Below are 13,057 nucleotides of genomic sequence, written 5' to 3'. Positions count from 1 at the left end.
TTGTTGGCCCTCTTCGGTGACGGATGAATGTATCCACAACGAGGTTCACCCATCTTGAAATAGATCAAGGCTTGTTCCTCCTGTGTTTGTTGTCTATCACATGTTGGGATTCCATTCGCTTTAGCCTTCGTTAACGAATACTTTAGCAGGTGAAGGATTTTGCGGTGTCAAGTAACATTTCATTTTTATCTTTGTGTGCTTCTATTGTTCGTAGCCTTTGCTAGATGTGCTCCTTAGCACCCTTTATCTGCTTTGGCAGTCTGCCTTAATGTGTTGGTTTGGCTTTATCTATAGACTAGAGCGGAAGCCTATTTCCCTGGACAAATCGATCAATACTTAACTGAAAATTAATTTCCCTAAATGTGGCACCAAACAAGGATAATCATAATCTTCAAATGTGATGGTTCTTGCTTCAGCACAATTGAATTAGTTCTAGTAACATGTTTCTGTTACAGGTAGATCACAAGAAGTGCATACTGGAACTCCTGACTGCTTATTCCAAAGTAAAATAATCATAAGAAATCGATACAATTGGCTGCATGATGATCACTTCATCTACTTTGAGCATGAGTACCGGCCGCCAGGCGGCTAGCCAATTCTAGGGACACTAACCACTCGTTTGAGCTCGTCTTGCGGGTCGAAGAAGACGCACGCGCGCTTTGAGCGGAACCCTGGTGGGATCTTTCTAGCGCCCTCCGAGATCGCCTCCACCGTGACGTCGGGCCTCTCACTTTGGATCGTCGTCACCGCGTCCCACAATGGCGTGGCCAACAGCTCCGGCCATGATGTCTTCTTTGAGCTCATCACGGCCATGTGATTCTTCTTCAAAAGATGTCTATGTTTTTTTTTGTAGAAGAGCGCAAGAGAGTGAAAGTTGGTGCATAGAAGCCTATAACTCTGAAAGAATTTATATAGTGGAAGCAGATAAGTCAAGAATTTATAAAGTAGATGCATGAACTCCTTCCGGTCTGTTGAAACCAATGTTTTTCGATGGATTTATCATTTGCTGACAAAACGGACGGAGCTTCCCGTATTATCCAAACCTTAAGAGAAGAAAAAAACAAAATGGTTGACACATTCAACCAGGCCTTGCCAGGTAAGTTGATTCGACGTGAACAAGCAAATCGATCTTCTAGTTCTGGTTTGCTTACTCACTGCCCAAGCCCATCAGTATTCCTTAATTTATTCATTCAAATTTTCAGAGGGCCCATGACGCCTAAAACTTCCGACCATAATTTTATTTATTTATTTTGTAAAAGACAACGTCAAATTGCTGCTTCAGCTCAAAATAAGAAAAACTATTGCCTTGTTTATAAGAAAAAGGGTTTCCCCCGCTTTATATTATAAAGCAAAGCACCAAGCATCCAACACAACAGTACCAAGTACAAATAAGTCAAACAGTCATGCTGGGGGCACAGCAGGACAAGCCCCAAATAAAGCTAAAAAGAAACTAATCCGGCTCGGGAGGAGGTGGTGGTGGTGGTGGAGGAGGAGCAAAAGTCGCCGCCGAGGCACGGAGACCCGCCATGATGTTGTCGATGACGCCTCGATCGCTCCGCTTGCTAAGCGGTCTCCAGAGCTGCAAGAAGCCACACATTTTGTAGATCACGTCAGTCAGGCGAGACGGAATAACTCGTTCGATGACTAGTTTATTGCGGGTACACCAAAGGGACCAGGCAAGGGTACCTAGCACGACCCAAATGGGGGGGCGCCTAGGCCCGGGGAGTCTTAAGACCTCCCCAAACAAATCCGGGAGGTTGTCATGGCACCAAGTGCCCCCAACCACCTCCCGGAAGCAACTCCATAAGAAGTGTGCCGCTGGACACCGGAAGAAGATGTGGTTGCAGTCTTCCGGTACCAGAAAAATCGGGCAAAGGCCATCCCCAGGTCCATTACGTTTACGGACCTCAGTGCCCGAGGGGAGGCGACCTCTAACCCATTGCCATAGAAAAATACGGACCTTCAGGGGGAGCTTGATCTCCCAAAGCACTGCTAGTTCTACTGGACCAGGGGTCGGCACAATCGCCTGGTACAAAGATCTAGACGAAAATCTACCGCTTGGCTCGAGGTGCCAAGATAGCGTATCCGGCTCCAGGGTGGGGGAGTGGAGGGCAATACACTCAAGTAGATCCTCCCATTGCGCAAGTTCTACCGCCCCGAAGGTACGACGGAAGGCAATCGCGCCTAGGTTCGTCAGGGCCACAGCCACGGAGATCTGTGGGCGTACACAGATAGAGAATAACGCAAAAAATGTTCCGCAAAGGGGCGGGTACCCGCCCATCTATCCAGCCAGAATAGGGTGGCAGATCCTGAGCCTATCTGGATGGAAGTCCCAATGCGCAGGACCGGCAATAGAGGGATCACCGATTGCCAGAATTGGGACCCTCCAGACCTAGATGCGAATGCCAGCGGTTTCCCGCGAAGGTACTTCGCACGAATAATCTGAAGCCACAGGCCACCCTCCTCAGTCCGTATCCGCCAAAGCCATTTGGACAGGAGGGCAATATTCATTCGCTTGTAGGAAATAACTCCCAAGCCCCCCTGGTCCTTAGGTTTACAGATCTCGGACCATTTCACCATATGGTATTTCTGCTTATTGTTCTTGCCTGCCCAAAAGAATCGGGAGAGGAGTTTGGTAACTTCATGATGGAGGGATTCATGTAGACTATAGAATCCCATGATATACATCAATAGGCTAATAAGGGAGGAGTTCATCAAAATCACTCAAGCAGCTTTGGAAAGCCATCTCCCCTGCCAAGGCTCCATTCTAGGTTGGAGCTTGGCTATTATTGGACGGAAATCCTTCTCCAGGAGGCGAGTGTCACTAAGGGGCATGCCGAGATACGTCATCGGGAAGGATCCCAAGCGGCAGTTCAAACGGTTAGCAATCCGCTAAGCCTCCCCTTGAGAATATCCCAAGACCATTACCTCGCTCTTGGCAAAGTTTGTTGTGAGGCCCGACATTTCCTGGAAGCAGAGGAGGAGGAATTTGAGGTTCTGAATATCCTCGTCCGACCCTTCCACCATCATAATGGTGTCATCAGCATATTGGAGGTGGGTCAAACCCCCATTGGCCACTAGATGGGGGCAAATCCCCCTAATGTGGCCCGCGCACTTGGCCAAGTCTAGGATCGATGCTAGTGCATCAACCAGAAGATTGAAGAGAAATGGGGAGATCGGATCTCCTTGACGGACCCCTTGGCCAGTCATGAAGTACGGTCCCACCTCCCCATTGATGTTCACAGCCGTCCGTCCACTCGTCACTAACTGCATCACCCGGGCTACCCAGTGAGGGTCAAAGCCACGCTTAAGCAACACTTCCCGAAGGAAGGACCAGTGAACGGTATCATAAGCTTTGTGGAAATCGAACTTGAAGAACACTGCACGGAGGTGTTTGCTCTTCACCTCATGGATAATCTCATGGAGGGCAAGTATCCCATCTAAGATATATCTCCCTTTCATGAAGGCCGACTGGTTCGGGTGATGAATCCGGGGGGCAATGAGGGCCGCCCTAGTGGGGTACCCTTTCGCGAGGATCCGAAATATCACATTGAGGACTGTGATAGAGTGGAATTGTCTAATGTCCGCCGCACCCGACACCGTGGGAATCAAAGAGATAATCCCGTAGTTAAGCCGGGACAAGTCTAAGGTTCCCCTAGAGAACTCACTCAAAAGATCAAGGATGATATCCTTGACCATCGGCAAAAAAGCTTGAAAAAATCGAACCGGTAAGCCATCGGGGCCCGGGGCCGAGGTCGGGTTCATGGCTTTAACAAAGGCCTCAACTTCCGCGGCATCGAAGGGGGCAAGCAAAGTCGCATTTTCCTCGGGGGAAATCTGCTGGTCACGTGACCAGATGTGGTCGGCAAGGGCGACACCATTTCTCGGGCGTCCCTGGAATAGTGACTTGTAAAAGTTGTCAACTAGCGGGCGGATTGCCTGAGCATCTTCAAACAGCTGTCCACCCTCCCAAAGGAGGGGGATGGAACAACGCCGCCTACGGCCATTAGCGATGGCCTAGAAGTAAGCAGTGTTGGCATTCCCAAATAACACCCAGTTAATGGAGCCGCGCTGGCGCCAAAATTCTTCCTCTTTGGAGTATATCTCCATGAGGGAATCCTCCAAATTATATCTATGCATCCATTCCTCAACGGAGATCCCCACGATATCTGCACGGACGTCAAGATCCCGGATCTCCTCGAGGAGGGCGGCCTTCTGAATCCGAAGATCCCTCCCAATATTAGCCCCCCATCCCTTCATGAACTTCCAGGATCGTTTGGACAAATGATGCCATTCATCGAGGATCGACATCTGTCTATGGGGCTCGGCTCGAGCCGAGATCCAGTGGGTCTGGACGGCTTCCATAAAGCCTAGTTGCCGGAGCCAGAAATTCTCGAAACGGAACCGCGGGGGAGGGCGCGGTCGTTCGTCCATAGAGGCTAAGAGAAGAGGGACGTGATCAGATCCAATACGGGTAATAGCCTGAAGGAGGCCAAAGGAAACCGAAGTTCCCAGTCGGGGGAGACAAACACCCGATCAAGCACACTAAGGGTTGGGGAGACCTGTCCATTAGTCCAGGTGAATCTCGCACCGACCCTGTCTAGCTCGAGGAGACCTAGGTCCGCAACCCAGCCATTGAAGCGTCGCATCTCTGCCAAGTCAACCAGCGAGTCATTCTTCTCCTCAGCGGAGCGAAGGAGGTTGTAGTTGCCCAAAACCACGACCGGGAGGGTCGCGGAGGAAATCTTGGCATGAAGTTCCGCCAAGAAAGAGGCGGACCGACTGTGATCGGCCGGGCCATATACCACGATGATCTCCCATTTGAAGTTCACGTCACGTTCCCAGACTTCCATACTAACGAAGTGGGCTCCATGATCCATGGAGCCTACCTCAAAGGTGGCATCCTTCACGCCTAAAAGGACGCCACCGGGGTGACCTGTCACCCCACTAGATGGCAACCAGTGCCAAGCGAAGAGATTTCTACTAAGACGCTCCAGTTCCACGAGGGAGAACTCAGTGCGCATTGTCTCTTGGATTGCCACGACATCTATGGATTCCTCACGCATGTACTCAATGAGCTGCCTGCGGCAGCCATCATGGCCGAAGCCCCGCAGGTTCCAGAATAAAGTGCGCATGATCACTCGCCTAACGGGTCCTCCCTGGACCCAACTGTGGAAGCAGCGCTAAGAGCACGACGTAACTAGGCAGTACGAGATCGCGTCCGGCCATGAACCTCGCCTGGGTCGGCCACAGGATGGTCCCGACCACGAGGTCGGCGAGGTGGAGGGGTGGAAGCCTCCGCAGTTGCTGCCGCCTCTCGAGCAAGCGTGGCTGCGAGGTGGCCCTCCAGGATCTGTTTGGCCTCGAGGGACGCTAGCTGCTCAAGAGTCGGGCCCTTTTCGCCACGGAAATCAATAGCCGATTCGGCTGCTACCTTGGCAAGGTGGCCAAGAGGAACCCCAGCAAGAGCGGAAAAGGATGCATCACAAATATCATCGGAATCAAAGCGGGGGACCTGAGAATCGGACGGACCTGTGTCAAGGTTACGGATGGCGGCGCGCCGCGAAGCCTTCTCCACCGTGGTCGGGGAAGCTCCGACCAGTCCCGTCACCGCCCCGAGCTTGGCACTCTTCCGGGCGGACGTCACCGGAGTAGAGGCCGAACGCGGGCGGCCCCGGGACCTGGGGGGCCTGGAAGACGATGGAGGAGGCGGAGCCACGGGCGACGGTGCCGAGAAGTCCTCCTGACCTGGAGCTGGAGACACCAGCCGCGGGGAGGATGGAGGACGAACCTCCATGCTACCACGGCTGACCTCGCTCTCCTCCTCCTCAGACACAGACAATGGAGGGAGGAAGGGAGGAGGGAGGGTGGCGCCAGGTGGGAGGGTGGCGGCCTCGTCGAGCATGGCCGCGATAGTCGCAATTTCCTTAGAATCGGCCCCAGGATCAGCGTCGAAGGAGCCCAGACCCACACTGTGAGTGGTCGAGGGGTGTGAGGAGCCAGCAGGGGGAACATCATCCCCAGAGTCTGTCGAGTCGTCGTCGGAGGCCTCAGGGCGGGGAGAGTGACGGCGAGGGCCTCGGGGGGAGCCCTGAGCATCAGCCCCCCATCCGGTCCAGGAGCGGCGCCACCTCCCACCTCCGGGTTGAGGGGATCAATGGGAGTCCCACCCTCAACGGAGATGTGCAGGTCGTAGCCAGCGTCGTTGAAGAACATCCGGATCGTCGTCTTGAGCTTGGAGGGGTCGGGGGACTTGATCTGCATCCGCACTGCCGGGCCCTTGGGCAGAGAGGCGATGTCGACCGCCAGAAACTTGCCCAACATGCGGGACAAGCCGCGGAGGACACCCTCGTCGTGAGCAGGTGGGGGAAGCCCGCGAATCAGCACCCAAACCGTGGACAGGGAGGCCACCGCCAGAGGGTCCACCGAGGGGACCGAAATGCGGACTGAGAGCTGGTTGAGGGCGAGCGTGAGTCTGGCGTTGTGGGTGCCGTAACGGAGACTGACCGGGTCGGGGAAGACCGTCGTGAACTCCCGGTCCGAGATTGGGGTCACCTCCCAATCCCAATCCGGGTTGAACAGGTGGCGAAGCTCCTCAGATATGATGGCCGATGAAGTCGTCCGGCCATCCAGGACCGAGATGAGAGCGGTCATGGGCGGGGTGGCCCGGGACCAAGGAAGGTCCATCTGGAAGAAACCTAGATCATCCAACGCATAGCCAAACAATCCAAGTGTCCCAGGAGGCTGGTGCATCGGGCAGAGGGCGGTGGGGTGATCCGTCCTCTTGCAGAGGTAGCAGGCTGGAGGCTTAGGGCAGTCCACCTGACAGTGCCCGGCCACCCCACAGTTGAAGCACGTGGCCTCGGACGGAAGAGGTGTCGTCACCACCAACGGGTTCGTGGCCGAAGTTGTCGGACCACCCGGTTGGGGCTGGGCACCCCTCTTCTTCTTCTTCTTGGCAAATGCCCCCCGCCCATTGTGGTTGGAGTTGTTGTTGGAACCGGACGGGCGGAATTGAGCTTGGCGACGAGGGGGGTCATAGCGTCGCTGGGGGGGGGGAGGAGGCAGCCGCCCGGTCAGACCGCGGAGGAGAGCGAGAGCGGCGAGGGGGAGTCCGCCAGTCCCGGTCCCGCTCGCGTCCACGGCCACGCCACGTCTCTGGGGAGGGATCGCGGGCGCGAGAGGAATGCCAGGAAGCGGCATCGGCCTCAGCCGGGCCCTGGCTGCGCAACAGGCCGTCACGGAGCTCCGCCTCGCGACAGGAGCCGTCCGGGGAGGGGTGGCGAGCCTCGGGCGGAGCCACTGTCTCTCGTCCGCCAGCCCGGCGCTTGGGGCGGGGGACCCCATCTCCGGCTACCTGGGTCATGTCCGGGACCGCCGCGGGAGGGGGAGGATGGGTGCTGGGGGAGGGGATCAAGGGTGCGGCGAGGCCGAGCGGACGAGATGGCAGCGGGGGAGGAGAGACGGGGGTTGCGACGCGGATGGGATGGATGAGGAGAGGGGCCGCGCCAATAACCCTAGCGAAGGTGGGCCGTCGGGCGGGGAAGGGGCCACAGCCCATCGGGGGGGGGGAGTGATGGTCGGTAGGCGCAGCGAGGCGATGGCGATGGCGATGGCGATTGCGTGGCCCGCGACGGCGCTGGCCTCCGGCGCCGGCCTTCCCCGCCCCGCCGGCCCCTCCCAGCTCGCTTACCCCGCCGGTGTCCCCTCCCTGGCTCGCCCCCTCCGCCCTGCTCGCCGTACCTCCTCCCGCAGCCTCGGGCTGCTCGTGCTGCGCGGACATGGCGGCGGAGGAGGACCGGGCCGAGGCCGCAGCGGCTGCAGCGGGTATCCCTCGTCCTCCTCGTCGTTTCGGCGACCGACTCGCTGAGTCCCTCGCGCCCGTGCTGGGCCTTCCAGCGACGACACCCGCCTCCTCCCCCCCTCACCTTCCCTTGCCGACGCGGCCACCGGCCCGTCGGGCACCACCTTCCCTACCAACACCGGTACCGCGCCGGGAGGCCGGTCGCCGCGGTCGTGGGGCCTGAGCCCATGCTTGGGGGATGGCCGGAAGGTCCGACGTGGGTGCGGCGGCGTTCTCCTGGCGGCGTTCTCCGGCGCAGCTCTCCGGCGTAGTCCCGGCGATGTGGACCCTGGCATCGACCCCGTCCCCTTCTCTGGACCTCCGAGGACCGCGATTCCGCCCCTTTCGCTTGTCATCGGCGAATCCGGCCAGCGTGGTCGTCGCGATGGCGGCTCCTGCCGGGCAGCGGGAAACCCTACCTTCCCTCCCTCCCCCTCGGGATGGGCTGGGCTGTCCCGGGCCCGCTGGGCTGGCTGGGACGGGGGTAGGTGTTGGGCCCCGGGAGGCTTCCTGGGCCGGCCTGCGTATTGCCTTGTTTATGACCAGGGGATGCGGCTGGTCACGTGGGGTCCATGGTGGAGCACAATTGTAAGAACAAAATTTGTTCTTCTCTTGCTAAACAATGGATATCCGTTGTTTTTCCAGTGCTAACCACCACACAGGTCTTCTCCATGCGACCACGTCGGTCCTTCTCATCTCTTCTGTTCGCCGGTATGGTCGTGCATAAGAGTGGCAACCTGCTCCTTTTGTTTTTCTCAGTTCTATTGGTCCTTTTTTCCCCTTAGGTTTCAGTTCCTGCCGGCATCGATGAGGTAGCGGTGGCGGTTGCACCTTGCCACCAATATCTCGCGACCCTGGGTGGGGGGAATGTATCCGGTGAACCCGCACTTGTTGTGCTACTGGTGCACCGGATGCCATAGAGTATTTTTTAAATCTGAAAAAAATTCTAGTAAGTCAATGCAATATCACTGTATGATGTCACAAAATTTCGTACAAAAATTTAGAATATTTGTTGAGATACAAAAATAACAAATTTGACATCAATGTCATAATGGGCCAAATCTAAACCCAAGTTATGGTACGTACTATTCAGTGTTAAATTTTGTCATTTTTGTTTTTCGAGTTATGTTTCGAATTTTGACTTGAAATTTTGTGACAACCTACATTGATGTTGTATGAGTGTGCTGATTTTTTTCAGAATTTTTTGAATATTTTAAATGCACAATGCAAATTCGTTGCACCGGTAGCACCACAAACTCCGATGCACCAGATATCCCCCCCCCCCTTGGTGGGTTGACAGCAGCATGATGCCCCCCACCACACTCTTCATCCCTTTGTCCCACCCCTCTATCGCCACTCTCCCCAGATTCTTATCGCTCTCCCGACTCTTTTTATTTTGGTGAGATGAAAAAGAGGATGTAGTGGCTGCACCCACCTTCGGTGTACCCACGCAAGAAAAAATATCAAAACTTAAAAAAAAATTGAAACTTTGTGGGAATGATCATCAACAAATGTTATGAGTCCTTGGAATCTTTGGTGGTCAATAACATTCATGGAGCTCTATAAAAAACAAAATTACAAAATTTGCTCATTGAAATTACTTTTTGACTATTTTTTAGTGATTTTGTCTCTTTTGTACAGAGCTCCTCGAATGTTATTTGATCACTAAACTTTGCAAGCGCCTATAACATTTGTTGATGGACATGCCCACAAAGTTTCAGAATTTTTTGATGTGTCTTTCTATGTTTTTTTCCATGGCGCACCGAGGTAGGGTGTAGAAAAACCACTCTCGATGAAAAAGAAGGCGAGTTAATTTGGGATGTTGGTTGTGTCGAGCACAGTTGGGCATACATTTAGTTACAATTGGCACTTCAACCACAAATCTATTTCTGTCAACTGCACTATCAATCAACAAATGTATTGAGAACATGCAATTTCATAATAAATGAATTGAATTGTATGCTACAAAACAGCAGGAACGTAAGGAGTTGAGCTGGGCACGGCCGCCTGCTGGCTGGAAAAAGTTGAATACCGATGGATGCTTTGTGATGGAGACGGGAGCAGACGGGGGACTTATGGTCCTCCGGGAAGACACCGGCAATATAATTTAGAGAGCATGCATGGAGATTTTCTCATGTGATAATGGCTTGGAGGCAGAACTCTTGGTGTGCAGAGAAGGTGTCGGGTTCGCGCTGCACAGAACCCAGCTCCCCTTCGTTGTTGAGTTGGACTGTGCAAAGGAGGTAATGATGATCAAGGGTACCATGCAGAATGGCTAAAAGTATACGACACGGGTACAGTACGTCAAAGGAATGATAGCTGAGAGTATGAGGGAGATAGTGTTCGCTCACATTAGTCGCTCACAGAACAAGGTTGCTCATGGCCTTGCACTGCGGTGTGATTTGGGTCGGGGACAAATGAAATTGTATGCCTGTGTATGGCAGACTCTCCTCCTTCAGAAAAAAAAAGTCCCCCTTTCCCTCGCAAAATAAAATAAAATGAAATATATACTGGACCGTACTACTTATTCTGTGAAACCATTTATTGCAAACCATAATAAGCACAAAAACGACACAAGAAGCTACATATCATCGCCAGCAGGGCATATCGCCAACCGCCCCGTTTCTAAAGGAATATAGACGAACTCTGCCATGTAGTTTCCTAGAAAAACTCTGCAATGTAACTAGCCAACAACAGGGACGGCCGCCACAAGGCCAAGCTTGTCTCGTGGGTCGAGGAACACACAGACACGTGTCGAGTCGAACCCGGGCAGGCTTGGACTGATCCCAATCTAGAGTACCTCTGTCGTCAAGTCAGGCATCTGGCTGTTGATAGGGGTACTTCTCGGTTACGCTTAAAGAGGACTGCAAATATTATACGGTAATTCCCCGAGTGCCCCTACTGTTCTGACAACGGGGTATGTGCGATCACTTTCCTCATATATAGAATGATAGGTACTTCTCGGTTACGCTTAAAGAGGAATACGAATATTATACGGTAATTCCCCGAGTGCCCCTAGTGCACATATTTTCTTCTTAACTAAATATGTGTCAAGATTTCTTGCTGGGTGCTATGTGCGGCACAGCCCATAGGATTTTTTCCCTGGCCATTGGAATATGTTGGGCCATATAGCTTGCCTACTTACACGGACATACGTATGGAGGGGCCCCTGGATTTGGTGGCCCGGGGCGGCCACCCCCGTGCCCCTCCCCAGGGCCGGCCAGAGAGGGGGAGAGAGAGAGGGGGGGAGAGAGAGAGAGAGAGAGAGAGAGAGAGAGAGAGAGAGAGAGAGAGAGAGAGAGAGACCAGGCCACTGGCATCACCAGGGATCCCCGACCCTAGTTGACGGCGGTGGGAGGAATGGGAACCGCCGGATGTTGTTCCCCGTGCATCCAATAGTCTAGGTTTGCCTAAATAGCTAGGTTCTTTTTTGGTGGTCCATGTCTTTAGCTCTGGAGTGCTATGATGGCGGTGAATAAAGATTCCTTCTGGTCTCCATCCGGTGTGGTATTTCTCTTTGTTGTTGGCGTTTGATCTGCGAGGTAGTGTGTGTGTGTGTGCCCTCGACTATTCTCAGATCTAGGCAGTCGCATTGTGCACCTAGGTTGTGATGTGACACCGAGGTGGTGGAATGCTTCTTCCATATATACGGTGGTGGTAATCGTCTTCATCATGTCCATCCCGTCTCCTTGGCCTCTTCTTCGAGGCGAAGTGCCGATCTTGTGGTTCATTGCATCTGCCGATTTACATATGTACGACCGATGTACATAAGAATGCTACTTTTGTTGAAAAATTAAACACGACAGTCGTACAAATGACATGATAGGACAAACGGAAAAGTCACGAGTCTTTTGCCGAGAATTGAGAGATACGAGATCGGCCCAAATCATCAGCTTCAGTCTCATCTTCCAGTAGGTGCACATTTACTAGTGCGTGCAACAAGAGATTGCTAGAGATGCAGTAGTCTGTTAGATGGTGATATACCTCAATGCAAGTGAACTGACTGGCGTTTACTGTAGTCAGTCAGCTACCCATGTGTGAACTGAACTCGACGCGGTGCACTGCAAAGTCTGCAGCCACCTACTACTATATATATATTATCGCCTGCAAAGAGCTTTCTGAATAGATTCCTTTGGTCTATGCATGAAACACATGCAGGCCACCCACGGGGACAACGCCTCGTGCATGCATACTACTGCTACAGATCGAATCCATCATCCAGATCACTTCCACATGCTCCCTGCGTGTAAAGCTTGCTGCCCGTGCTGCTAGTTGCTCATTTCTCTATTGTCACTTGTGCTCTCGCATAGCATGCATGCCCCCCCTCACTCAGGTTGGGACTCCGCCCTATAAGAAGCCCGGCATTCCATCCCATTAGGCACGAACCAACCCAGTCCCTCCTACATATTCAGTCAGTCTTTGCAACCAATCCTCGCCAACCAGACGCAAGCATGAGGCCACAGGTGCTGCTCGCCGCGCTGGCCGTCATCGCCGTCCTCGCAGCAGCTCTGCCTCTCGCCCATAGCCAAGGTGAGGCCGGGTTTCCTCTTCTTCGCCTCGTGGAATAAGTCAGTCTAGCAGGTTATTGACCTTGGTTGGTTGCCTGCAGGCGCGACGCTGTGCTGCGACAACTGCGGCTCCTGCACCAGGTCCATCCCACCTCAGTGCACATGCATGGACACCTCACCAACCGGGTGCAACCCGGCCTGCAAGACCTGCTCGAGGTCCACCGTCGGCGGCCGCAACAGCTTCCAGTGCAAGGACCGCGTCGCCAACTTCTGCAAGACCCGCTGCACTAACGCCGCGTGATTGGACCTGTTGTCGCCCGAATAATGCCGATTAGCTTGTGCTTTTCCTTTATTTTTTGCAGTCTTTAAGAGTTCCCTCTGCATCTTGATCTGGTAGATGCAGAGAAGAAATGAGGGTTCGATGCATGCTCATCATTCCTTCTTGTGTCTGAAATAAAGAGCATATTCTTTGCTCAAAAATCTTCTTTGTTAAAACTTTTATATGCAGTTGCACCGAAAAGGCGTGCATGCATGGAATGGATTGCAATATGAAATCACATCCAAATCATAAACCATGTAGAAGCAGGAATGGAATGCATTCATGTAGAAATCATCAAGATAGAGAGATGTCAAATTCAAATCCAACTAAAAGAATTTACCATCTAATCCATTACAAAATTGTAGTGTTGAAGCAAGTTGCTCAATG

General features: G+C 53.4%; 1 protein-coding gene across 1 annotated transcript; it reads left to right on the top strand.

The window, feature by feature from the left end:
* Positions 1 to 12,120: 12,120 nt before the first annotated feature.
* On the top strand, positions 12,121 to 12,831 carry LOC100136979 (Bowman-Birk type trypsin inhibitor-like). The gene is made up of 2 exons (XM_044591785.1): positions 12,121 to 12,373; positions 12,453 to 12,831. The coding sequence occupies exons 1-2, from the start codon at positions 12,295 to 12,297 to the stop codon at positions 12,650 to 12,652; spliced, it is 279 nt and encodes a 92-aa protein (XP_044447720.1). The 5' UTR covers positions 12,121 to 12,294; the 3' UTR covers positions 12,653 to 12,831.
* Positions 12,832 to 13,057: the final 226 nt, after the last annotated feature.

This window comes from Triticum aestivum, chromosome 1D (assembly GCF_018294505.1).
Source record: "Triticum aestivum cultivar Chinese Spring chromosome 1D, IWGSC CS RefSeq v2.1, whole genome shotgun sequence".
Lineage (NCBI taxonomy): Eukaryota > Viridiplantae > Streptophyta > Magnoliopsida > Poales > Poaceae > Triticum > Triticum aestivum.
Note: the sequence above shows the minus strand (reverse complement) of the source record. Positions and strands in the feature narration are given on the sequence as shown.